The sequence below is a fragment of the Macaca fascicularis genome, chromosome 7, assembly GCF_037993035.2.
Source record: "Macaca fascicularis isolate 582-1 chromosome 7, T2T-MFA8v1.1".
NCBI classification, from domain to species: Eukaryota; Metazoa; Chordata; class Mammalia; order Primates; family Cercopithecidae; genus Macaca; species Macaca fascicularis.
In genome coordinates, this window is record NC_088381.1 from 85,163,680 (window position 1) to 85,191,287 (window position 27,608).

General features: G+C 48.0%; 1 protein-coding gene across 7 annotated transcripts in view; it reads right to left on the reverse strand.

Annotated features, from left to right (window-relative positions):
- The window catches only part of ADAMTS17 (ADAM metallopeptidase with thrombospondin type 1 motif 17), a 363,322-nt gene that overhangs the window by 107,936 nt on the left and 227,778 nt on the right, over positions 1-27,608 (reverse strand). For 3 of the 7 annotated variants that reach the window (XM_015453451.4, XM_073996845.1, XM_073996843.1), the window contains 3 exons: positions 21,617-21,744; positions 9,301-9,421; positions 5,362-5,430 (listed from right to left, as the gene is read on the reverse strand). In XM_015453451.4, the coding sequence (XP_015308937.1) occupies positions 5,362-5,430; positions 9,301-9,421; positions 21,617-21,744 (318 nt within the window). The remainder of the gene's footprint in view (positions 1-5,361; positions 5,431-9,300; positions 9,422-21,616; positions 21,745-27,608) is intronic. The other 4 variants (XM_015453452.4, XM_073996844.1, XR_012415487.1 and 1 more) reach the window with 3 other exon arrangements.

Here is a 27,608-nt window from a genome sequence, read left to right on the forward strand (position 1 = left end):
GGTTCAAGTTGACAAGGGGTGGACTTGTGATGGTTAATACTGAGTGTCAACTTGATTGGATTGAAGGATACAAAGTATTGATCCTGGGTGTGTCTGTGAGGGTGTTGCCAAAAGAGATTAACATTTGGGTCAGGAGGCTGGGGAAGGCAGATCCACCCTTAATCTGGTGGGCACAATCTAATCAGCTGCATCGAATATAAAGCAGGCAGAAAAACATGAAAAAGAGAGATGGGCCTAGCCTCCCAGCCTACATCTTTCTCCCATGCTGGATGCTTCCTGCCCTCAAACATCAGACCCCAAGTTCTTCAGTTTTGGGACTCGGACTGGTTCTTGCTCCTTAGCTGGCGGACAGCCAGCTGGGACCTTGTGATCAAGTTAATACTTAATAAACTCCCCTATATATACACACACATACATACGTACACACAGATATACACACACACACACACTACTTAATAAACTCCCATATATATGTGTGTATGTGTGTATCTCCTATTAGTTCTGTTCCTCTAGAGAACCCTAATACATGGCTGCATAACCTTGTGCATGTGCTGAAACTCATTGAATCGCACACTTTAAATGGGTGAATTATATGGCATGTGAATGATATCTTTATAAAGCTGCTTAGAAATGAAATAATACTTCTATGAATGGCTTTGTACATGTCTTCTTGTGCATAAATATAATGTCCTACCAGGTCAGCTAATGTGAGAATCACTGAGTCAAACACAGGCACTGCTAAGTTGACCTTGGTTTAAATACTATTTAAGCCAATCCACACTATATGAGAGTAAATGGTTTATTCAAAGATTTCTAAATACTTGACAAGATCAATCTTCTTAACATTTGCTAATCCATTTGGTAAAAAGATATTGTCATAAGTTTAATTTGCATTTCCCTGATAACCAATGAGGCTCAGTGTCCTATATACTTATTGACCATTTGTTTTCCCTTTTCAGTTAATGGCCTTGTTCTTAAGCTTTGCCCATTTTTCTACCATCTTTTATTTAGTTGAGATGCAGTAGTTTAAAAAATGTGTGTAACATATATTACTATAATTTGATATTTTTTGGACTCAAACTCTTTACTTACTAGACATGTTGCAAAAACTGTCTATCATTTGTTGTTTTTTTGCTTTTACTGCATTTTTTTTTTTTTTTTTTTTTTTTTGAGACCAAGAGTCTTGCTTCTGTTGCCCAGGCTGGAGTGCAGCAGTGCAATCTCGGCTCACTGCAATCTTTGCCTCCCGGGTTCAAGCAATTCTCCTGCCTCAGCCTCCCAATAAGCTGGGACTACAGACACGTGCCATGATGTCCGGTTAATTTGTATATTTTTAGTAGAGACAGGGTTTTACCATGTTAGCCAGGATGGTTTCCATCTCTTGACCTCATGATCCGCTCACCTTGGCCTCCCAAAGTGCTGGGATTACAGGTGTGAGTCACCGTGCCTGGCCTTATTGCATGATTTTGATAGTCTTTTTTCTTTTTTTTTGAGACAGGGTCTCAGTCTGTTACCCAGGATGGAGTGCAGTGGCGTGACCTCAGCTAACTGTAACCTCTGCCCCCGCACCCCAGCTCATGCGATCCTCCCACCCCGGCCTCCTGAGTAGCTGGGACTTCAGGCACACACCACCGTGTCTGCCTAATTTTTTTGTATTTTTTGTAGAGGCAGGGTTTCGCCATGTTGCTCAGGCTGGTCTGATAGTCATATTTTTAATTTTTGAGATCTATTTTTTGTTTTCTGATTATTTCTTCCCATGGCATTCTGCTCTTATTTTGTGGCTACAATATCATCTTAAATCTTTCTACAAATAGTTATTAGAGAATTTGAACTTCTATTATTTGAGTTACTTTTTCCATTGGTCTTTTCTTTTTTATTTCTTTTTTTTTTCCCAGTTTATCTTGGTTTTTCTCATTCATGTTGCAGAGTCTCCTTCAAGAACCAGGCAGCTGGGCGGTCTCCCGTGGGGATGCACAGGATTTGTTTACTCTCAGGATTGGCTTTCTGCTGGGTGCAGGGAGCTGTTGCTGTGTTGGCAACCAAAATACCAGAATGAAGAGGTGTTTCCTAGAGGTGCTGTGTTGTGGTAAAACTCCTAGGGCTGCTGTGTTATGGTGCTGGCCGCAAATATTTCCAAGTTTTTCTCTGGAAATATGGAAGTAATACATTTCACCACCCACTTAAACGTGTGTGACCATGTGACTTTGAACAGTAAAATGTGAGCGAAAATGAGGTGTGTCTCTTCCCCGCAGGAGCCTGAAGCACATCAGGGTCTGGTTTGCCATACTCCTTTCCTGGCCAAGGTGACTGTGGCAGCGTGTGAACAGATAAAGTCTCTGCCAGCCTAGTTCCAGGAGTAACCTCACTATGCAGAGCCTCTTGCCAACCCACAGTGGGCAAGCAGCAGGGGCTGGAAGCAGACTTTTGTGTTAAGCCACTGAGATCTGGGAGGCACTTTTATGTTAGTTTTGTTTGCCTGTTTATTGCAGCAAAACCAAGTATATTCATTCCATTGCATCCACAGATGAACTTCCACCTGAGATGTGCTTGTCCTCCCTAAACCTTTCAAGAACTGACTTTTCATTCATTTTCAGGTGATCTTGGGAAGACGAGAAAACAACCATATGTTCAATCAGCCAGAAAGAGTTTCTCAGCCAGAAAGTTTAGCAGTGTCCTTCAGCCTTGACAGCAAATGCCTTGGCATGGTTGCCATTGACCTAGTCTAGGATGTTTACAAATAAATGTCCTGCGGGATGTTTGCAGAGACTTCACAAATGTACACAAAGTCTAGTTTGAGGGCAGCGGGCGCCTCACTGTTGTGCCCTGATCCCCAGGCAGTTGTGTGGTCATCTAGTATGACCCTTTCCAACCACATCTGACTTGGGAATAGTGACGCTGGCTTGCCAGAGCAGCCGGCACGTGGTCCTTTCCCCTCCAGTGGCTCTAGGGTGAGGGCAAGGTTTCTTGATTAAAAATTGTCTTTGCTCTAGGAAAGCTTCTCTACTGAAAAATTCTGGCCACGAGAAAACCAGCTTTTAGGATTATGGCACAAAATATTCTACAGCAGATCTCTCTTAGAGAAATCCATTCCTTCTAGGGAGTTTCAACTGTGATTGGATTCCAGGCATGTAAGGCAGTAAAATGTCGAAAACTGAGACAAAAGTTGTTCAGGGTCAAAGTGATCAGAATCTTTTTCAGAGGAATTTCCACTCAAACTACCAAACATGCCTGGAAACAAGATCTGCTTGTGGGGGATGAGCTGTTCTTGAAAGAAGCTGCTGTTGTATGGAATCTTTTGCAACTAACAAACCTTGGCATTGGGATCACCAATCTGCAGAATCCGACAGAACTGACTGGGCCCTGATCAGTTCCTTTCCCTCATTCCACAGCAAGGTACTTTTGCAGCTGATGCATGGTATCCACGTCTATTTTTAAGCTTAACTACGGCACAGGATGCACCAGTGAAAAGACATCTGTTTTCTGTCTTTTCTCATGTGCCCCTGGTGGAGGTGCTGATGAAAAGCAGGTCAGGACGGACTCGCTACTCAAGTGAGCTCACCCTCAGGTGACCTCTCAGCGCAGGGCAGTCCTTATGCATGCACTCTGCTAACCGTTCGGACAAGTTTCTCTGTTCGTGATAAAAAGAACCCAGCCAGGCGCAGTGGCTCACGCCTGTAATCCCAGCACTCTGGGAGGTTGAGGCGGGTGGATCATGAGGTCAGGAGTTCAAGACTAGCCTGAACAACATGGTGAAACTCCATCTCTACTAAAAAATACAAAAAAATTAGCCAGGCATGGTGGCACGTGCCTATAATCTCAGCTACTCAGGAGGTTGAGGCGGGGGAATAGCTTGAACCCGGGAGGGGGAGGTTGCAGTGAGCTGAGATCGTGCCACTGCACTCCAGCCTGGGTGACAGAATGAGACTCTGTCTAAAAAAAAAAAAAAAAAAAGAACCAATGAAAAAGTCCCTGAACTGAAAGGCAGGCCCTCTGTCCACAAACCAGGGAAACTGCCTCAGGCTCACAGTCCTCCAACCCCTGCTCTGACCTAGAGCTTCCACCTGAGGCATGTGTGAAGAGCCACCAGGAAGGGAAAGAGTACCATCACCAAGTCCCAAAGCTTCTTGGCGTCTCTCAGGCCAGACACCCCACGATGTGGATACCAGATACCACCACACTGCAAGCATGAAGAATAATTATGAGGTAGGATTTACTCTCAGAATTTACAAGATAGATTCACATTTTAGGTAAGGTAAGAAGGCTTTATCTTTGGAGTGATTTCCCATTCTAGCTTCAGCCACCAAGCAGGAGAAACCCAGTTACAGGAACATGATTTGGTTTCGTGAGGAAGCCATGGATAAAATCCAATGCCTTTGCCATGGTTCCAGGAGAACATGCCATTTCTGCCCTAAGGACCAGTAGTAAGAAGGAACTTCAAAGTGATGCTGACCTTTAACCTGTCTCAAATCTTCTAGAGTTACTATTACTAGGCTATGAGCAATTTCCCTGTGAAATCATTTTTGTCTGAATTTCTCGAGTAGACTTGCTGTTAGATGATTTGGGGCTCCCATTTTCCCTCATGTTTTCAGGAGCATTAACCATCTTTGGAAGAAAACCGTTGGACTGAAAAGGTACCATGATGGACTAGAGGTAAAACCCTGGCTTATGTGTACCTGGACTCTTTCCCCCAAAATCAGAGTTCTTTTTTGTTTTGTAAATAGACCATAAAATGTTTGGAGAGGCATTTGTTATGGTTTTCTCTTGTTACAAAAGTTGTTCACAAGAATATTACTATCTTATGTTCCTCCCTAAAGGTTGTTCCTGGGTCTAACTGAAAAGAACTCATTGTTTGGGAAGCCCATGAGGCTAAACTGTGCCTCAGTTCGCCCCTTACAATGGGAGGCCAGCATAGACAAATGAAGACCAGAAGCATGTTACCAAATGCTCCTCTGCCTGTAGGGAAACCAGTCCTGAAATATGAAAATTTTTCCATGGAGGAAGGTGCCAGCTAAGGCTAAATTCTCTGGCATGCCTGGGTATTTTCTGCCAGAGCACCAGGTGTGCTTGAGGGGAAAGAAAACTCACCCCCAGCATGCTAGGATATGTTTCTATTTGGGCTCTTGATCCCATGACTCTATCTTTTATAGCTTTAAATTTTGTTTCATCCTATAGTTTTTCTTATGGTAGTCAGTCTTCAACATCAGTTTATGTAAGCATTTAATGGCCTCTGCGTTTATCCATGGCTTCGCACACAACTTATTCCCATCGATTCTGTTCAGAAAACACTCAGGTACATGAGCCAGGCAAGAGCCACACCAAGCATGTCACTGCTGGGACGACACGTAACATCCAACATCTTACATGAGAAACACTTGGGAACGGCCTCTGCCATCACACATGTGGATACCTTCGTACAAAGATCATTCTTAACTGAGAAAAAGAAATACGTTGTAATTGGTTTATGTGCACATTTTATGATTCTTCATCACAGTGTAAAGAAGCCTCATTTTGTACTATCAGCCCATAACAGTGAACTTCCGCCCCCACGAGATTCCACAACCCACACAAAACAGAGCATGGAACCTGGCATGTGGCAGGGGTTCTAGAGGAAATTACTGAACAAATGTGTGACACACGGATCTATCCACATTCAAAAGGGATCCTCACCCCACCCTTTCTTTTAAGGATTGATTATGTGAAAAGGTTCTCTGCAAGAACAAAGAGCAAAGGGAGCCAAAGCCCACAGGTATCCTTGGCTGGTTCTCAGTGAGGACTTCAGTCCAGGTGTGTCCTGGCTGCCCATGGGCCGGTCACCTGGAGACTGACCAGCCACCTTTTCAGTGCCAAGGAGCAGGGTGGAATAAAGATAATATTGTTAAAATGGCAATTTAATGAAATGAAAGCATCATACCAAGAACGCTCAAATTACTAGGTTCAGATAACTCAACTGTCATAAGCCAGCCCAAGGCATGAGCATTCTGAAGCCCATCCATCAGAAAAGCAATATGATAGCCAAGTTGAGTTGATTCCTTCCATAGATAAGTAGCTGAGGACCTCATTTGTTCAAAGTTTCGAAGCAACAGGCTGGAGGGCAATAAACATCCTACACTCAGGACACCACTTCCCCTGACGCCACACTGGGACCTCTCGTGACAGAGAGGGAGATTTGGCTCTGCTGGGCTGGACACTTTGCCACGTGTGGGTCTGCCCTGGATTCTCAGCTCAGGAACTTTGGTAAAAGGACCCACAGGAGTTCAGGCAGGGGTCAGGACTTCGTAAAATTGGGCAAAAATCCAGCATTTGATTCCGTTTTATCTTTCTGGTGTGGAGTTTTTCTTTGATATCCACCCGGAAGGGTGATAAGGCATTCCTCCTTCCCTCATTCTTTAGAGGCGAGCAGAGATGAAAGTTACCTTCCTATCTAAACTGATAGGCCTGGTGAATCCACCCACTCAGCTGCGCTTGGCGTCACCAAGATGCCTCTTGACCTGGGGTCTTTCTGTGATTTCCATGCTGGGTCTTGCAAGGATATGTTTCCCCTTCAGCCTGAAGTGTCCTCCTGCTACCCCACTATCAACTGATTTCTACTTGTCCTTTAGTGCTGGGGGCCACCCTCATCTTTTGGAGGCCAAGTCTGGTGCCCCACCAGAACTTGGGGTCCCACAACATGCCTGCTGGGCTGCCTCCACCTCATGCTTACATAGGCTAATGCTGTCTGTTTGCCCGGGGGTCTCCTCCCTCAACTGTACCTGAGGTGGGGACAATAACTTATTTCTGTATACCTGCTGGTTAAAATGTAGTCATGCTGCATAAATAATCATTGCGTGAATGGGCTTGGGGGTAACCATTTGTATCTCTAAGTGCATTCCAATATGTCAGACCATGATGACAGGTTTGTGTTGAATGAAACTATACTAGAAAGGCAGCCAGTGACTCAATTCATGTGCAAACGAGTACTGCAGGCAGATTTTCAATATATAGAATCCATATTGATATGGGCTCACGTTCAAAGACTCCAGCTGTGAGGATTTGAAAAAAACAAAAACAAAAACAAAAAACTGCTGTGTACCTTAAAATGAATGTGTGACAACTGGCAATCACTCAGAATGGCAGTTCAGGCAGGTGAAGCGAACGTGTGCTTATTTTTGTCTGAAGGTTTGGTAAGGCTTCTGTGCCTTGGCAGCTGGAAGGACACATGCTAGGCTGCAAGCCAGGGTTGGGGGAGTTACCCAAGGAGGCTTCAGTATGGTCTATCCTTCCATGAGGGACTCACTGTCATGGCCATAGGGGTCTGACCTCACATTCTAGACAGGGATGTGGCCCAGGTTGGGGTGGATGGAGAAGGGAAAGGGGTGGGCAGGAGAGGAGGATGTTACTGTGGTCAGATGAATGGGTCTGCCTGGGCCAAATCAAGGGCTGGCATACAGATCAGAGTCTGGGCAAAGGAAGACCACTTTTGACCTTAATCTGGGTTATCTGAGAAGTGAGATCCTATGCTAGATGTGTGGTAGAACTTTCCTTTGTGTTCTACATACAGAGTTGCCCAGGGTTGGGGATGGGGGTGGGCCTGGCTGTACCTGACTTGTCTTCTACAGAATCACACACTTGTAGTCAGTTCTCTTTATGGGAGCTCAGTACAATGTTCAATTTAATAAACGAAGGGTTCTAATGCTTCTATTAAAAAAGAAAAGCCAACAATAAGTAGTAACCCTTCACCAACTGCAGGAGTTTTGCTCCTAAATGTTGAATCAGCTGCAATAGGCAAGGTCAAATTCTCACAGGAGCCCAGGAGCTGGGGTACCAATAGAGAAAATGGCATCAAGTATGCCAAAATGAATAGCAGAAATGGGCAATTCTCTGGAGCCGTGCTGTCCAGGAGAACCTTCTGGGATGCTGGGAATATTCTCTGCCAGTGCTGCCCAACACAGGAGCTGCTGGCCGTGTGCGGCAACAGAGTTCTCAAAATTTGCCCAGTGAGACGGAAAGATGAACTTTTAAGTTGGTTTCATTTTAATGAATTACAGTTTGGATCATCTCCAGGGGCCAGCGGCTGCTGAACTGGACAGTGCAGCTCTGGAGGCCACTTTCCCCCAAACCAACCTGCTCCTGCCTCTCCTTTCTCTGTTGACGTGGCAGGCACAGATTCTCACACTAAGCTCTGTGCCTTGTTGACTAGCTATCTGCCTTTAAAATCCACCTGAAATTTCATTTTTAAATTTCATTTTGCATTTGCATTTTCCTCTGGTTTTGCTTTCACAGGGTGCTGCAAAATATTGGTGCAGTAGGTTGCCTTTCCCACGGGCATCTAGAAGGAACGTTTCTTCCAGACCAGGTTTCCTATCCACACAGAGAAAAGCAGAGAGGAGAGCACGCCTCACCTTACGGGGCTGTTCTGTGGGACAGGGAGGCATAAATGTGGTTCTGTTCTCTTGTCAGGTGGAAATGAACTGAAAAGCTTCTATGCAAAGCAACTTGTGGAAATTAAAATAAGTTTCTCAGCTCCTTCCTCCCAACACAAGTTCTCCTGGTGATGGGGGGTGAGTGGACACTCGCTAAGGCTGCCAGAGCTCCCTCCCCAGTGGCTCACCTGCCTTGTGCTCCCCTCACTAGGTGTCAACCACAGACGCTTTCCTAAACATTGTCCTCCAGGATGGGAGATCAGAAAGTCGTGTCCCATGTAGGACAAAGCAGCCTGCAGCTGCAAAAAGCATGCTAGCAGAAAGATGAAGGCGGCCCATCAACCAAATCTGGCATCCCTCTCTAGGGACAGTGCTGAGGGATGTCTGTGCCTGGGGACCAGGAGGCTCGGGTACTCCGGAGTCACAGTTGGCAGTGGCACCTGAGACTTTCCAGACTGTACGGCTTCATGCATGTTTTAGAAATGTAAGTGCTATCTTACTTTTACTAACAGAAAATTCAGACACAGAGCAAACGTCTTCCAACGACAGGTAAAATGATTTGGCAAGTGTCTTTACCACCTTCTCTGCCTGCACATCAGAAGGAGGGCTGCCAGGAAGTGCTGAGCTCCTGGCACAGGGCAGTTACCACTGATTCACAGACCTCGGGCTAAGTGGGGAGCTGTTTCCGTTCATGGCAAACTACTCACTACTAGCAACTTGAAGGCATCATTCTTGCTCAAATGTCCTTCCTTGCTTTTCAGAAATGAAACTGAAGTTCCAGGTCACCTATCCACTACCGTCTAGCCCTTAAATATGAATTGTAGGGAAGATTGCAATCAGTAGCTGTAGGCAAAGGACACAAAACACTGTAGCCACAGCAGCCCTCTGGGCCAGCACTCACCTGTCCCCCGGGCGTGGCTGAAGTCACCCTTCACCACGTGGCAGGTCTTGCCGTCTCCGTTGCAGACCCCGCATCTGTCTTCTTTAGCCGCAGACCCAATGATGCCATCACAGCCGATTTTCTAAAGAACCAGAAGGCCTCGTTATTCTGTGGTTAAGACTCAGAGGGATTTTAAAGAGGCTGCCCTGAAAGGCTAACTTTTCCATGAGGTACAGCAGGCATGGGGCCTGGGGCCCTGATCCATTCAGAGGCCCAAGAAAATATTTTAATTCAGGAGAGAAAAAAAAAATGCACAGAATCCAACCTGGATTATATTTGTCTTTATACCCACATAGTTGTCAAGTGTATTTTTTTGGTATTTGTTCTGGAGGAGGGAGACCCATGAAGGCACAAGTGCCCATGGAGGTCACACTGAGGTCTGATGCCCTGACTGCCTGGAGGCAGAGACCCTGGGAAGGGAGTGAAGCCTGAACGCTCACACCAGCTGGTGCAGCCACAATTTCTCATGATGGGGCTTCCCCTCTGGGCTGTGGAGGTCGCCTGTAACTTGGCTGAAACAGCCAGTAGTCTTAGAACATACAACGGAAACCACAGACTTTTCTAACAAGGTAGGGATGCCCACAGCTCATTCAGGCAGGGCTGGGCATGGGCCCCCCTTTTCTCAGGTAGGGAGAGCTAGTCTACGAAGAGCCCTGTCTCTCAAACCTTTTTAACAAGGCACGTCTGAGAGCAGAGGAGAGGCTGCCTCTACCCTAGGTGGGCCTGAGAAGCACAGCCTGTTTTCTAAAAAGCAGAGAAAGGTTTTGGACTCCTTTTTTCTTTTTTTAAAAAGTGAGAATTTTGTATTCTGCAAAATAACCTAAATTTATACTAAACAGTGGGTATTTATTTACTAGCTAGATTGCCTAAATGTCCCTCCACATTTTCCCCCTATAAAGCTAATGCTTTCAGAACAAGAACTGGGTTTTTCCTACTGCCTTTCACCCCAGATTACATATTGGCACTTCAGACTCCAAAGGAATCTACAGCCAGAAATCAAGATCCAAGATAATCCTGGTGGAGGTGATTTAGTCCTTTCCCATGATGCCTGGACAAGAAGCAGCACCGTGCTTCCCCCTCACAGGCACTCCTACCTGCAGGCAGGGCTTGGAGCAAGCACAGCACCTGGGGTGCCAGGCTGACTGCACGCGGATCCCTGGAGGCAAGTGCCTGGCCCACAACTCCCCAAAGACATCAGCATCCTCTGTTCATTATGGCAGCCGTTCTCCTACTTAAGTGTGCATCGGCCTCACGGGGAGGGCTGTTAAAACACAAACTGCTATGTCCTGGCCCTAGAGTTTCTGACCCAGCAGGTCTGGGTGCACCTGAGAATGTGCATTTCTAATCGGCTCCCAGGAGATGCTGAGGCTGCTTGCTGGCGGCCATGCGATGAGAATCGCTGCACTATGGCATGCTACTCAAAGGAATAGGCGAATACTCTTCATATTTAGTAACCCTCAAGTCTCATCCTTGGAGCCTTTTATTTTTTTGAAAAAGATTTAATGGGAAATCACTACTGTTCTGTCCAAAAATGATAGCACAATTGGATAGATTCCAGGGAAGACTTTAAGATGTTCTAAAAGCTGAGTGAGTCTAAAAATTACCATGATGAAATCTGAAAAAGGGCAGAACTTGAATAAAAGATCAAACCTGTTCAAAGTTAGTATAAAAAGAGGAAAAGGTAAAATCGAAGGCTTTAGTGACCAGAGGACAGCAAGAAGCAAATGGAGAAGAGTGGGCTTAATGGTGGCTGGGGAGATGTAGGTAACACATCAAGACACAGATGGTAACTGGCAACCAACTGCAATGCTTTGCCAGGGCAGACCATCCAGTAGCGACCTGGAGGGAAGCCAGCTGTGATGAGGCACCGTCAGCCTAGAGCATGGTGCAGGGCTGCCTGGATTCTTGATGTGGACTGCTAGCCAGCTGCTATCAAGTTGCTCAGTATAAAGATTACAGGGGCTGGCTGGGCACGGTGGCTCACGCCTGTAATTCCAGCACTTTGGGAGGCTGAGGTGGGTGGATCACAAGGTCAGGAGTTCAAGACCAGCCTGGCCAACACGGTGAAACCCCATCTCTACTAAAAATACAAAAATTAGCTAGGCATGGTGGCACACACCTGTCGTCCCAGCTACTCGGGAGGCTGGCAGGAGAGTAGTTTGAACCTGGGAGGCGGAGTTTGCAGTGAGCTGAGATCGTACCACTGCACTCCAGCCTGGGCAACAGAGCAAGAGTTCGTCTCAAAAAAAAAAAAAAAAAAAAAAAAAAAAAATTATAGAGGCTAAGAATATATAGGGCTAAGAGTAGCCAAGATCAGAAAATGTCCCTTAGCATTGTTTAACAAATGCCCAGACCAGATCCGTGCAACCACGTGTCTGTTGCTTTGTTTCACTTCAGAGCTCCAGTGCATGGTCTCCATACTTGCTTCTGGTAGGGCCACAGGGCTAATGCCCACAGAGCTGGTCTCTCCTGCTGGCCTCTTTACTGGCACCTGTTCTGGCTCCCACCTGGGCTTTCTCATCTCAGGTGCTCTCTGCTGTAGACCTTCCCTACACTGGCTTCCTATAATTTTCAAACCACACCCTTGCTTGGTAGGAGTGAGTCTCTGGCTTCAGGCCTGGTTCCTTGTCCTGCACCTGAGTTAAGGTTTCCTGATTCAACAGCTTCTCTTCTGCCCCATTTGGTCCAGTTTCCCCTAGCCCCAAAGAAGGGCGTTTTTCAGGTCAGGTGCAAACAGGAATGCATACAGGGTTACCCTTTCAGTTAATCCTGGAGACCATCCAGGGGCTGGGACAGGTCCATGGGTTCTGCCCACTCTACCTGGTGTTATTTCAGAGGCTGTCTGCATCTGGAGGCAGGGAATGCAGGGATGTCCGTGGCTGAAGAGCAGTGAGTCTAAGAGCTGATGGGCGACAGCCACAAAATCTGCCAACGAGGGCATTTTCTTCCATTGTTTCAGTCAGCGCAAGCAACTTATAACTTTGGCAGAAACTGGGATGGTTTTCAAAGGGCAGCTGCTATAGGACACAACTGAAGTCATTAATTCTGAACATTAGGGGAGCTTTGATGATTGTATTTATGAGGCTTGGTGTTCCAAGAGAACAACAAGACCCAGCCCGAGGAAACTCCAGGCAATAAACCCTCTCAAGTCTTCCCATGTTATCCTGGTGATCCTTAGTTACTTTCCTAGGAATCTTCATCACTCATTTCTCAGCTTTCAAAGCAGGCCTTCAAGTTCCTGGCCAGCATTTGCTGGTCATGCCCTGTACTGCCGGCTAAATCAGGGTGTGTGTGACACCAAAGGACCAAGGGACCAATGCCCCACTGCATAATTAAAGGCATGGGATGGGATGGTATGGGATGGAATGGTGGGAAAAGCATAAGTTCTTTACTGGTCAACACAGCTCCTGTGAAACATGCAAAAAAAAAAACATGGAAAAGCTTTAGTGCTCAGATCCGGGTGCTGAGGAGGGCACAGGATGAGCCGTGGACAGTGGGAAATGTCCATCTTTGGCTGTCTGAGTCCTGGATTCCACCCTGGAACTTTGCCCCTGTTGAAGACAACCAGTGACAACAGCCTCCTGGTCATCACACCTAGTAGACGTGTCTCCAGCCTCATCTTTCACCTCTTGCTCTCAGCATCCGCTGTGTTTAACACCCACCCTGTCTTTGTTGTACACGTATTTATTCATCCATGGTGCCTGTGCCTAACCTGGGAATAAAGACATGTAAGGTGGAGGGAGGCACCAGTGTAGAAACAAGCAGACACCTCAGAGCGTGTGCCTGAAGACGCCCCAGAGGCCAAGGATGGCTCCTTTCTGATTCTCTTCCCAGCCCCTGGATGACTCCTCCCTCCTCTTGCTTCTTTGACTCCCTGAAAGTAGGTAGCTTCCCGGGGGCTCCCTGCTCCTTCTGCTTTTTTGCTTTCTTAGTAATTTCACCTTCTCCTTATTTCAGCCATCACTCTCATGCAGAGAGCTCTTAAACCCACTTCTCCCCTCACTCCACCCTAGCTCTCACTACTAAGCCTCTGCTGAGCAACCTCTCCAGACTTTCAATGCAACAACTTCTCCTCCAAAGCTGCCTGACTTCTTAATTCTAGTTGGACACCCCCTGCCACTGTCTTGGAACTGACAGACAGGTATCCTAGCCTGAAACCTCCAAGCCATTTCTGACTTTTCTATTTTGGGATGTACCCAGTTAGTTGGTGAGCTTGGGTTTTTTGTCCCCTGAAAACCTCTATTGCCTACTTCTCCTCCATGTTCTCCTCCACTCCCTAGTTTACACCCTCCTTACTGAGGACATGAACTATGGGAACATTTTTCTCCTGCCTGCAGCCAGACTAATTTCCACACGATAAAAGAGATAAGATCTGTGGCCACAGATCCCCACTGCCTATCAGAAATGTTCATACATATGAATTTAAGACCCTTCATGATCTCATCTCAGCTGCTCACCAACTCAACCTCCCTTCTTCCCCATCCAGATGCACAGTGAATCCAACCCCCTCCAGCCCACTCTTGCGGGCCCTCCCCCTCAATGACCCCTCAGCCAGGTGGGCGACCGGAATAGCCCTTAACTCATTTCCTTGGATCTACTTGAATCAGTTATCCATAACCAAGATCACTTCACTCCTCTGCATCAATTCTGCCTGGGCCCTGGCTCCTTTGTGCCAGCCCCCGCCCTCCTCTGTTGCTGGAATGCACCCGTCTCCCTCTTGCTTCCCTCTGCCTGGAGCTCTTTGCCCCCCACTCTCTGTCAGGCTGGCTCTTCCTCAAAGGCTGTCTCCTCTAAGAGTCCTGCCATGCCACCTGCTCACTGTCCTCCTCAGCCACAGTCCCCCACTGGGTCTCTCTATGGTGCTATTTTCCTTTCTTCTTCACACATACCAATCTCTGGAATGATCACGTTTGTGACCTGACATGGTCTGTCCGTATGTTGGACAGCGACAGGGATCCTCTTGGTCCTGCTCCCCAATGAAAGCCCAGCACACACTATGGTGTGCAGCACTCGGAATGTGATCAACAAATACCTGATGCAGGAATAAACGAAATTCCACCCTATGTGTTTTCTGCTATGTCTAAGCAGGAACCTCTTCTTGGTTGTTAAATCATGCCTTCACCTCTGGTCGTTGGGTTTCCACGTGCGTATGTCATCTCCCTAACCGACCATAAGCACATAGAGGACTATGTCTCAGAATTCTTTGTATTCTTGGCCTTCCCCCATCCCCTGACACACGCAGTGGCTGGTGTGGTGTTAAGCACATGTGTGTTCAGTAAGTGCGTACAAATGATGACCTCTTATCAGCCTGGGGAGTTTAGTTTTCTCATATTTGAAATGGGACTTCCTTGTATAAGTTTTGATGGTACTTGTTTTTTTCTCGCTGGAATAAGCAGTACTTGCTTTCTTCAACTTATTAGCTATCTCCCAACTACTGCCTCATCCTCTCTCTTCTGTTGGAGGGAGGTCACTGACTTCTTGAATGACTTTTAAGCAAGGGAAGATTTTAGGCCAGCTGCGCAGCCGTGACTCCAGGATTGACTGGGTTCCTGGGTGAGTGCCACCAGGGCCTGTAGTGCCCATCTTCCTCTTTCTTGACTTCATTCTTGTTTTGCTAAACTACATGTAACTTCTGCAGAACGGAGGCATGGAAAATAGAATTTCTGAGTTCTTCCGTGTCTCAAAATTAGTTTCCCTGCGTGCTTGCTTGATAGTTTGGCTGCACGGAGAATTCCATAATTATCTCAATTTTCTGCCAGGGTCAGTTTTTTCTGTTTGTTTTTCTTGGTCTTTCTCCTTCATGCTGCTGGTTTTCTTCAAATAGCAGATGATGTCTGGTTGCCCACTCATATTTGAGTAAAAGCAATAGAAAGGCCGACCGAAGGAGATCTACATTTGAAGCTGGGCACAGCTGCATGGTAGGTTTCCTTTCGTGACTAGTGGGAGGGAAACTGATTTCTAACTCCAACTCAGAAGGTTGGGTGCCGTCCTCAGCACAGAGGCCTCCCTGCCTGCTCTGGGTTTCCTCAAACAGTCCATTCCATGACCCTGGAAAGCAGCTCCGTAACATTTTACTTGACAAGCTCTGAGTGTGGGGTGGGGTCAGACACCGTCGGCATGGTGATGCACCCTCGGACTTGTTTTTAGCCCACTCTTCACTTCCGACCCTCCATTCTCAAGCCCACAACTCTCCGGTTGGGCTGTCTTTTCAGTTGCGACTCTCCACTTCTTCCAGCTCTGGTCTCTGCTGCTTTGTTCCTGCATGACACTTCCATCCACTTCTGTCGTCCAGAAAGAGGTGGGATCTTTCACCTGGAGGCTCCTGCTTCCCTTCACTGTTTGTGCTGGTTTAGTGGAGTCCCGCACGGAAGAGGCAGGAACATGTGGCTTGGTCTGCCGGCTTCAACCAGAAGTTGTCATGGGAGGTTAATCAGAAAAAAGGGGTGCAGGGAACGACCTTCGGGTTTCAGGCACTGCTCTCCATAAAGGTTTGGCACTCACAGTCACACACGTTAGAGATGCCAGCTGCAGGGTCATGGTGCAGGGAAAGGCAGCATGTGAGGAGCATTGTGAAGATGCAAACCCAGGCTTAAGTGCCAGGCACGCTTTCCTGCACGCTTGTTACCTCTGCTTTACCTGGGGGTCCTCTGAGACCAGGGTCTCTCTGAATTCTCCTAAACTTCCCCAGTAATTCTACCTGCCTCATAGATAATCTCTGGACATGAAATAGGAGGCCAATAAATTCCTGGCAATGAAAGTGGTCCATTGAAATGGGCTCCAGATTCCAGAACCACTGAAATCCTAAGAACACATAATCCATCCATCCAGCCACTTTTTTTTTCTTTTTTTTTTTTTTCCTTTTTTGAGATGGCATCTCTCTCTGTCACCCAGGCTGGAGTGCAGTGGCATGATCTTGGTTCACTGCAACCTCCACTGCCCGGGTTCAAGCAGTTCTCCTGCCTCAGTCTCCTTAGTAGCTGGAATTACGGGCATGGACTACCATGCCCGGCTAATTTTTGTATTTTTGGTAGAGACGGGGTTTCACCATATTGGCCAGGCTGGTCTCGAACTCCTGACCTCAGGTGATCCGCCCACCTTGGCCTCCCAAACTGTTGGGATTACAGGTGTGAGCCACTGCACCTGGTCTCTTCTTTCAATATGCAATTAAAGGCTTTCCTCTAGGCCAGGGTATAGGGAAGCACAGATTAATCAGATGCGATTCCTCCACTGAAAGTCAACAGGCCCTGAAGGTGTTTTGGCTTGGTATTCATCAAGCCCAGGATATGTATACAAATTATGGTACCAAGGAAGTAGGAACTGAATTGGAGAATGTTGGCCACAAGTGTGCACAAACCAGTAAGGCAAGCATAGCTGGGTCTCAGGTACATTTGGGTCTGTCCACCGTCCAACGGGCAAAGCCGTGTGTCAGCTGGACTCACTCTTTGCATGTCAGCAGCTCCAGATGCAGTTGTGTATCAGAGACTTATTATCGCAGTTTCTTTCCTTCTGGAGGCCAACAGTAGGAATCATTAATGATGGGACTCTTGATTTATAGGGGCTTGCTGAAAAATATACAATGTTTGTGTTACTTCCCCCAATTCCCTCCCAATTTTATGAGTGCCATTAAGTTTAATTTCAGCATGTTAAGTAATTTGTGACTCACTGAAATGAAACTTAATTCAGTCCTCATAAAAACAGAATAAAATGGTATTTCCATGTTTCATGTTATGGTTTGAATCAGCCTATTTGAAGCGTAGTGGAATCTACTCAAAATGCCATTTTGAAGCCTCTCATCCCCTACCAACTAGTTACTACGTTCCTCGACATTTCCCAGAATGCCGTCTGTTACCCCAAAATAGCACAATTTATAGCTGAAGGGGAAAGAGAGGGAAACGCTAGTAGGCAAACCGCAGCAATATTTCTGTGAGTGCTGTCTCGCATAAAATGTGGGTGATGTGTATGTTTAATCCGTTGTAATTAGACAATTATTACCAATGGATACAGACTCTCCACTCATTAGGCCCCTGAGATTTTAAAATTACAATTACTATTATTTTTCTTAACCATTTTTTTCTTGCTTTATGCATTCACAAATGCCACAGGAATCCAGAATGTTCCATCTTGGCAATTACTGCAACAAGACGTAAGTACTATATTTGAATTGAATTTGTGATCTTATTTAAGAATGCTCGATTTTTATAAAAGTTCATTAACTATGACTAATAATTTGGAGTTTTGTGAGCATCGATTTAAGAGTGGGCTGAGGTTAATCTTTACAGTATCTGTCTGAAGAAAGTACTGTTAAACCAATAGCAGATGGCTTTTTAACTTCCTTCAGAAAGCAGGTTGTTTCTCAGGGTTTTAACCTGGAGAGGTGCATGCAGGCAGGTGCTGTTGCCACCCGTCAGGATGGTGGCTCTTTTGCAAAGACTGGTGGACTGCCCGGAGGCAGCGGGTTACCAGGGTGCAGCTACCCGGGAGATGGTGCTTTCAAGAATTGGCAGGCAGGGTCTCTGCAGTGGCAGGGTAAGTCTCCCAAGGAACAAGAGACCACCACTGAGCATCATGAAAGGTGCCTCCATCTGCACCTGCGCACCCCGGTGACTCTACTTGATTAATGTGAGGTGCAGTGCAGGTGCCAGCCAATTCCTGCAATGATGATGACAATGGTGGAGGCACTGGAGATAGACTGGGGCTGGTCCTGGGGATGGAGTGGCATCTGGGAACAGAAAGGCGTGCACCCCAATGTCACTCCCATCACATCTGCAATGGACTGGATGTTTGTGTCTTCTAGAATTCATAAATTGAACCGTTCATACCAACGTGATAGTATTTGGGAGTGAAGCCTCTGGGAGGTGATTAGGTCAAGAAGGGGTAGAGCTCATGAATGTGTTGGTGCCTTTGTAAGAAGAGGCTAGGGAGCTAGCTCTCTCTCTTATTTTTATTTTTTTGAGATGGAGTCTCACTCTGTCGCCCAGGCTGGAGTGCAATGGTGTAATCTCGGCTCACTGCATCCTCCACCTCCCAGGTTCAAGCAATTCTCCTGCTTTAGCCTCCTGAGTAGCTGGGATTACAGGCACCCGTCACCACACCCAGCTAATTTTTTTGTATTTTTAGTAGATATGGAGTTTCACCATGTTGGCTGGGCTGGTCTTAGAACTCCTGACCTCCAGTGATCTGCCCGCCTCAGCCTCCCAAAGTGCTGGGATTACAGGTGTGAGTCACCACACCTGGCCTCAAGAAAAGGTTTTTTTTTTAATTTTTTTTTATTTTTTTTAAGATGTCCTCTCACTCTGTCACCCAGGCTGGAGTGCAGTGGCACAATCTTGGTTCACTGCAACCTCCGCCTCTCAGGCTGAAGTGATCCTCCCACCTCAGCCTCCAGAGTAGCTAGGACTACAGGCCTACACCACCATTCCTGGATACTAGCTCTTTTTATGCCATGTGAGGACAAAGAGTGGCAGCAGTCTACAGCATGAAAGTGGGCCTTCACCAGAACTGAATAACACCTGCCCCTGGATGTTGGATTTCCAGCCTCCAGAACGTTGAGAAATAAATGTCTGTTGCTTATAAGCTACCCAGTCTAGTGTATTTGTTAGAGCAGCCTGAATTGACTAAGATAACACCCAAGTGCAGAACACGGTTGGGCTCAGTGGTATCCTGATGACTACAGACTTAGGCCATTCAAATGCCTTGAGCAGCATCTTGTCTTTGATTCCACTGACTAAAGTTTCATTGTCATAGTATGGAGAACATCCACTAGTTGAAAAGGCTATGATTAAAACCAAGGTCATGGATGGGGCCCACTGGCACAGATCACACAGAGCAGAAACTATGTCCAGCCAGTAACACAGACCCCACTGGCTAGAGAATTTCAGGATTCTTAGAAATGCCTCCCCATTGGCAAGAACGCTGCAGAAGATGCTGGCAGAGGCTGGCGGTGGCTTGGCTGGTGCTGCTCTAAAGGGTGCAAGAACTCTAACTTGGGAGGAACGTTAAGTCGTTCAGCAGGATGGTCTGTGCAAGTGTGTAATTTAGGAAGGACACCAGCCCTGCACTTGGCTGGTTAGAAGTTCACCAAGAACCATCAGCAATGCCTCATTTCAGTAACAATGACAAGGGCTTTGTCCATACTGCCTGAGGGGCAGGGCCTTGGACATTGTTTGTTACAAGGAAGCAGCCAAGAGGGGCCAGCTCAACCACTCATCACTGCCTCCCTCCCTGTGAGGCTGCTGTGCCAAGACTCTCGGGCACCAGGCGCTTATCACCCACACTTATCTGTCTTTGATAACACAGCCAGGCAGTGCCAAAGGAGTCTGGGTCTTGTCAAGCTTTTCCCTGAAAAATCCCAGTTTCAGACTGATTTGGCCTTAGCAGGAAAAAAAACATCTGTTTGGGTTGAAACAGTTTGCTGCAGCAATCACCCTGGAAGTTGTGTCTGTGTCCGTCTTTATGCCTTGCTTCCTCTTGTTCTGTTTGTCATGCACACTAAAACATTGATGCCTATGCACTCTGCTAGGCACTGAGCAAGCAAAGAGCATAAACGGATCTGCTGTCCACATGGGCAAGTGGACCTGACACCTGGAAGCCAGCATCTGGCTCAGCCACAGTTCCATGAGGGCAATGCATGGTGATCCTGTCACTGATCTGCCTGCTCCAGACATCAGGAGCTGCCATCGTCTCTAGCTCTTGGTGGGCTCCCCAGTGGAGGACACAGTTGAGGGAACATGGCCATAGGATGACGGGAACAGGTGTGTGTGGCGAGGGCAGAGGGCTCCCTGGGTGCTGTGGTCTGCATGTTTGTGTCTCCTCAAATCCATATGTTGAATCATCACCCCTCAAGGTGATGGTGTTAGGAGGTGGGATCTTTTGGGAGGTGACTGGGACATGAGGGCAGAACCCTCAAGAACAGGATTAGGGCCCTCATGGAAGAGACTCACAAGAGAGCTCCCCAGCCCCTTCCACCATGCGAGGACACAGCAAGAAACGCTGTCTATGATAAGCAACCCCTCATCAGATCCCAAATCTGCCCGTGCCTCAATGCCTCAATCTTGGACTTCCCAGCTTCCAGAACTGTGAGTAATAAATGTCAGTTGTTCATAAGCTGCCTGGTGTATGGTGCGTCATTACAGATGCCCAAGCTAAGATGCTGGGGCTCTCTCACAACATGCCCAGCTTGACCCAAGTCATCAGGGAGGATGGTGCCTGTGGCATAAGTGAGGTGTCACGCCCCTCTAGGCATGGAAAATACACAGCTTCTTGACACCCACCCCCTATCCCAGCTGCTGTACCACCTCAGGAGGTGCTCACTCTGAGGGACAAAATGGGAGCACGGAGTCACCTCTGCTACCCCAGGCCAGGAGCCCCAGCTGGGGAGGGTAAGGGCTACAGGTGGCCCCCAGCTTGGGCGGGGTTAATATAGGTGGAGGGCAAGCTTCCTTCCTTCTTCCCGTGTTCCTTTTCTTTTCTTTTTTTTTGATGAGATGGAATCCTGCTCTGTTGCCCAGGCTGGAGGGCAGTGGCACGATCTCAGCTCACTGCAACCTCTGCCTCCCAGGTTCAAGCAATTCTCTTGCCTCAGCCTCCGAAGTAGCTGGGATTACAAGTGCGCGCCACCATGCCCAACTAATTTATTTTTGTATTTTTAGTAGAGACGGAGTTTCACCATGTTGACCAGGCTGGTCTTGAACTCCTGGCCTTATGATCCTCCTGCCTCGGCCTCCCAAAGTGCTGGGATTACAGGTTTGAGCCACCACACCCGGCCTCTCTTTCTTTTCTCAAATGATTTTTATCACTGTTCTAACCAGTCATGGCCATTCAGCCCTCAATGCCTTTGGGACTATATACCAGTAGATGGGTGCCCCCCGACAGCTGGGCACATCTATCTGCCTGGCGTTACCTGCACAGGAATTGGCTCAGTTCCGCCGTCTCTTTTGCACTAAACAGAGCCTGGCCTGTGCAGACATCCTTTAGGTGCATCTTAGTACCCTGCCTACCTTCGTCTTAGTCATGATGTCTAAAGCAATTTTCAGTCTTAGAATATGTTGCGCCTGTTCTTTCAGCCACCTCCACTCCTTGTTGGCCTAGCGCTCAGTCATTACTGAGCTAGGGGTGGTGCGCCAGGCAACGCTGGCTGCAGGAGGTGGCATCGCTGGGTGCCTTCCTAAGAAAATCCACTCCCCGAGGCCTCCTGAGACCTCTGCTCTACCCCACTCCCTGTCTGGGGAGAGAGAGTCTCTTCTCCAAAGCCCCACCAAGGACTGAAGAAGTACGTCACCTGGCACTTGCCGTGCACGCAGAGATCGGTCTCGTAGGGCCCGCAGGGTGTGCCGTCCAGGACCCTGTCGGCCACCAGCAGTGGGGACTCCTTCCCGAGGGGTGAGCAGTAGAGTTCACATGGCTTATCTGAGGAGGGAAAGGTTGGGGGACGTTGACATGGGAAGGTGTGCGTGGGCCATGCAGGGCGCAGGTACATGTGGGCAGTGGGAAACCCTGAGGAAGAGAGGTCGGCACAAGTCAATAAAGGTGCATGAGCTCAGGTACAGGCTCCAGCTCCTCTAAACAGCAAGTGGAGAAAGACCCACAGTCTCGGGAATGACAGCGCAGGTCTGAGCTCTGTGGGGCTGCCTTTTCTCATCTCTCTATCCTTTGCAATGATACAGCATTTCCTTTCCCTTAAGGCATCAAATATATCCGGCTGAACAAAGGAATAGTTGTGTGCTAATCTCTAGTTGAATACACGTCAAGGGTGAGCGGAGCCACTCTTATAGCAGGGGTGCGAAGGCAGGGGGAGGGGAAGGTGAACGAGAATGGCTCCGAGGGTGGGGAGTGGCTCCCAGGGTCTCCATGACAGTAGCTTTGGTAAGAGCTTTAGTGCTCCCCTAGCTGCTGGGTGACAGTTGCAAAGCTGTGCTACGGGGCATGGAGATCCCAGAAGGAAGTGAGTGGGAGTAAGGGAGACAAAGGGGACATGTGGGCTGCTAGGACAACTTACATGAGCCGCATGTGCACTCAGCCAGGATGGAAACCTGGGTTTCCCCTGCTCCTAAAAACACGTGACCTCCCAGAACACGCCCAGCTCCCAAGTCTTTGCCCAGGATGCTCTCTCTGCCTGGAAATCCCTTGCAGCACCTTGCCTTCTACTGCCCTGGAAGCTTCCACCCTGCAGCTCTTCCCTCAAGCCAGCTCTGACGTGGGGTAGGACTAGCATCTCCACACGCACTGTGCACACATCTCCATTAAAGCGCCAGCATCTGCCTGTTGTCCTAGAATTGTCTGGGCACCTCCCAAAAATGAAGGATTTATTATAAGGCAGGTCCCACTGCTAAAGGAGTGTGAGAGGGATGACTTTTAATCATCTTCAGATTGAAGTAATGCTGAGTCTGTGAGCTCTTAGAGGGCCGGGGACTTAAGCTTTCATTTTTTGTCCCCACACTGGGCCCAGGACCTGGCTCACAGAAAGACTCAGAGTGTGTGTGTGTGTGTGTGTGTGTGTGTGTATATATATGTGTGTGTGTATATATATACACACCTATATACACATATATGTACACGTATATATACACACACATATACATATATACACATATATGTATATGTGTGTGTGTATGTGTCTGTGTGTGTGTATATATATACACATATACAGAGTTTGGTTTTTTGAGACAGAGTCTCGCTCTGTTGCCCGGGCTGGAGTGCAGTGGCGCAATCTCAGCTCACTGCAAGCTCCGCCTCCCACGTTCACGCCATTCTCCTGCCTCAGCCTCCCGAGTAGCTGGGACTACAGGTGCCCGCCACCATGCCCAGCTAATTTTTGTATTTTTAGTAGAGATGGGGTTTCAATGTGTTAGCCAGGATGGTCTCGACCTCCTGACCTTGTGATTTGCCCACCTCTGCCTCCCAAAGTGCTGGTATTACAGGCATGAGCCACTGCGCCCGGCAAGACTCAGTATATATTTTTGAACAAATAGGTTTAATAGATTTTGTTCTTCTGTAAGTAACTGAGCAAGAGGAATGCATTTTTCCCCTCTCTCTTTTTCTCAGTCACCTTACCCTAATGCTATCTATGTGGTTACTTTGCACAGGGGGAGAGTCAAAGACCTTCATCCTCCTTGCTGCTCTTTGTCTTCTCCACCAGGCCTCCTCAGTGGGTCCTTCTGGTGGCCTGGGGCTAGCAAGAACAGGGACAGAGAGAGGCTTCTGAGCCGACCTGGCCTCGGAGGACCTTGGCAGAGTTCTCGTCAGGGCAGATGCGCTGTCTTGTGATTGGAGGACTAAACCACCCCTGTGTTTGGTCGCTTTCCAGGCCTTCTGTCCCACGAAGCTCTGCTGCTGAGCAGGCTCCGTAGGAAATCTTGTCTTACAGCAGTGGAAAGAAGCTCCGGGAGTGTGGTGGAAATGCTTCACTCAGTTCTTCCAGTTAGCTGTGGGGGAAAACATCTGCTCGAGAGTAGACTGGAGATCTGAAGCTTCCCAGGACAGCAGAGTAACGATGCCTCACCATATATCCATTCACCAAGCAGGGACTGAGCCCCTCCCTCATACAAGGCACTCTGGGGGCATTTCTGGGGAAAGACAGACATGTGATGTTTGCTTCTGAAGGCCCCAGTGGGCTCATGGACAAGTGCATAGCAAATCCAGGATGAAGCCACATGTGACAGGTCTGATGGGAGCTGTCGGAGGGCTGGGTGCAGCCTGGAAGGAATGACTCATTTCCTGTGCTGGCAGGCTAGGGGCAGCTGTCCTTCCATTTGCAGGGAAGGACCACAGGAGGTGGCTGGTGGAAGGAGAACTCTGGAAGATGGAGACGTACACTGAGATTAGCTTGAGGGAGCTTGCTTGACAGGGTCACTGAGGTACCCTCTGGGGCCCTGAGGTTCCCCAAGCATCTTGGGGAGCTGGTGGGAGACATAGAGCAACACAGCCCGCAGCGTGGGGTCTACTCCACATACTGGGCTGCCTCTACTGTTTCATTGAAAGCAAGGGTCCCTTGGCTGAAGTGGATTTTAATTACCTTCAGACTGAAATGTAGACTCAGTACTGGGAGTAATTGAGCTTTGAGGTGAATTGTTCAACAGTAGTAAGGATGACGAAATCATAAATGACATTTACTATCACTGTGTTCCAGGCAGCATGCTAAGCACTGTCTATTCATTTCAGGTGGGTGCTGTCATCGTTCCATTATACAGACATGCACACAGGGCTCACAGAAAGTGCTCGACTGTCTGCAGTTGGTGGGCCACGCCCCAGCCTCTTGGCTCCAGCCTGGTTCTTTTTCCATCATCGCAATTTCCTCTCTAAACTGAGAACTCCTAAGGCCAAAATTATCAAGAGCAAAGTAGCATTGCTAAAAACAAATCATCAGTTTCATGCATGTTTCTGGCTTCTGAGTGTATCCTCTGATTTGAGCAGAAGTGGAAGTGGGACTTGGGTAGAAACGCAGAGGCTGTTTTTGAGGCAAGTTAGAAAGGCCAGACTTGAAAAGGATGAAGGCTGTTTATCTGGACTCTTTAGGGTGAGCAGAGAAATGTGGACTCTGCAAAGCAGGAAGGCCAACCTCAGCTGAAGGGATGCTGGCCATGAGCCTCGCAGGAAGGAACGCTCAGCTCCACCTGCATGCAACTCTCTCACATGCAGACAGTGCCCTCCACAGCTTGGATAGCCGGGGACACTCGGGCTCCAGAACAGAGTCTAGAGGTGGGGCTTCCCTTCCCTGCTCAATCAGAATTCTCCATTTGTCCATCTTCTCTTTGAGGCCTCTGCTTGGAATTCAGGGTACCCACACCTCTAGCAAACTATATGGCATGATCTCCCAAAGGATAAGGTTCTTAAAATGTGCGGAGGAGGCTCCAAATTCCTCAAAATTCTCTATTTCCCTCCAGGCTGCCTTAGGTGGGAGATTAATCTCCAGGAATAAGACCCCAATAAATAACATGAGGTGGTGGGATTCAGCTTTGGGCACAGCATCAACACTCTTACGTTCCCAGTAGTACAGAAGGAGATCACATTTTCTTAAAAGTTATACAACCACACACGAAGGAAGGAAGCTTGGAACGTGCCATCTGCATGGCTGGTGTGTGCTCAGATGGAATTCTGACTGATGCTGCAAAGCCTGGAGCCAGTCTGGCTTCCTGCTGGCCTGCCTGGCATTAGGACTTCCGCTTGGCTGGAGGAGGTCACAGGCAGGGCAGAGAAGATGGGCTCAGAAGCTTGGGAGCCACATGGTCACATGTGCCCGCTGGAGGTTTGAAACATTCCTCTGCAGTGAAGAAGACACTCGTGGCTCTCAGTAGTCTCACTGTTCTCTCTCTCTCTCTAGGCCAGCAGTTAGAAGGTCTTAGTATGGTGGAGACACTGCTTTATTTTGAGTTCATCACAGCATTCATCCAAGTTCTCCCTGGTCCTCTGTGGGGGACACATGCTGAAGAGGCTACTTAGACTCCTGTTCCCAAAGCTGCCCACCCCGGCCCCTTCATCAGTCCCCGGCAGACAGGCCTCTGTGGATTTGACCAGCAGTGAGTGCCTGTCCATAGCTGGCCTATTCCTTGTCTCTTTCCTGGGAACTCAGTACTGAAATTCAGATGCAGAGAAGTCATGTCTGCAAATGCTTGATGGATCCCAAAGAAGGCCACACTCCTTTATATGTAATTCAGAAATCCAAAAAGCTCCGAAAACTGTAAGTGTTGTCTTCCATTTGTGGCAAACACATTTGGCAGCAAAACCAGCCTGGACTGATGTGAGCTCTTGGTAGTGTTAGTATCCCCCTTAATGAGGTTACCTGGTGGACAGACCCGCGTGTCTGACTATGGGGTGCTTTCCTGGAACCCACCAGTGATACAAGTATTTGGTTGGTGCACCATTATTACCTTTTGAACACATAAAATGCTCTGCAACCTGAAATGTATGTGGCCGAAAAGGATGTGGATACGGGATGTGGATTTACATAAGAGGTGCCGTGGGCTACCCTGCCAGCTTGCACGTGGACAAGTTCTGAGAAAGCCAGTGCAGTGGGTGCATGGGGGTGTGACTGCCAAACACAAGCTGCAGAGACCACCGCGCTAAAGTCCTGACATCTTCAGCTTTGCAACAGCTTCCCTCCTTTTCATTAAGCAGCCCCAGCTGGTTTGGCGGAGCTGGAGTCAGAGAGTCCTAACCATCACGCCCTTCATCCCCACAGAGGCTCAGACCTGGGGGGTTCTGCTGTACCAGGCAGGAGGAGCTGGGAACGCACAGCCACGTCCAGACGCAGCCTTTGCCAAGCTCTCCGACACTTCAGTGGGCCCGCGGCCTGCTGGCCTGGGCAGGGAGGACTGAACTCTTGAAGGTTTCCACTTCAATGAGATTCCACGGGAAAAGCAGAAACAGGGTGGGTTTGGCAGTGGGCCATCTCAATGGGTTTCTGTCTAAAGGCTTTTCCACTTAGAAATATTTTCTAAGGAGGGTCTTTGTCTTCTTTTGGAGGTGGGATGGATTTGTGGTCCTGAATCCTCGCTTGGAAAATCTACCTCTGCAAGAATTCCTTTTTCTTTTTAAAAAAGGGAGAGAAAAAAAAGAAAAAAATTTAGCTTCCCTTCTCTTGAACTGTGCGTCACTCGCCAAAGAATTCCGCGGCGATAGCACTGCTATGAATAGGGCAGTCATAATGGGCTTCAGAAGAGCCCGGAGCCCAACCACAGGAATCGTTCCTATCATGGCTCAGCTAGAACTGTGCCTTTTATACATGGAGTTTTCAGAGGAACACTTATAATCCGTATTCTCCTCCTGCTTTCTAAATTGGCCCTTTATTATTTTGTTTTTACCCTTTAGGAAATGCTCCTTTTAAAAGTGCTGGCTTCTGTTTGTATTTGAGAGAGAAATGCAACTGCAGATGGAAGAAGTCAGGGCAATTCTAACCCAGAGGAGGACGTGTCGAGCTACCTGTGCAAAGCCCCGGGCGTGGGGTCTCTCCTTCAAACGCGAGATACTTACTGCCTGTTAGCTATCCTTATCAAACAGGGCTGCTCTTTTCAGATCAAAGGCGGTGGCACTCTAGTGACAATAACTTATGACTTAGGCAGAGAGAAACAGAAAGTAAGTGGGTGAAAGGTCACATTCCCAATCCAAGCAGCTCCCCAAAGAGCCACACCGCAAGGCTTCCTGGGTGGAGGATCTGGGCAGACTGAAGTCCCAGCCACTGTGGTGATAAGGCAACCAGAGAGTCCAGCCATCCAAAAGCGGTCAGAAGGAAAACAGAAGTTTAATCTGGACTTGGAGAAAACTGTGGAAAAACAGAC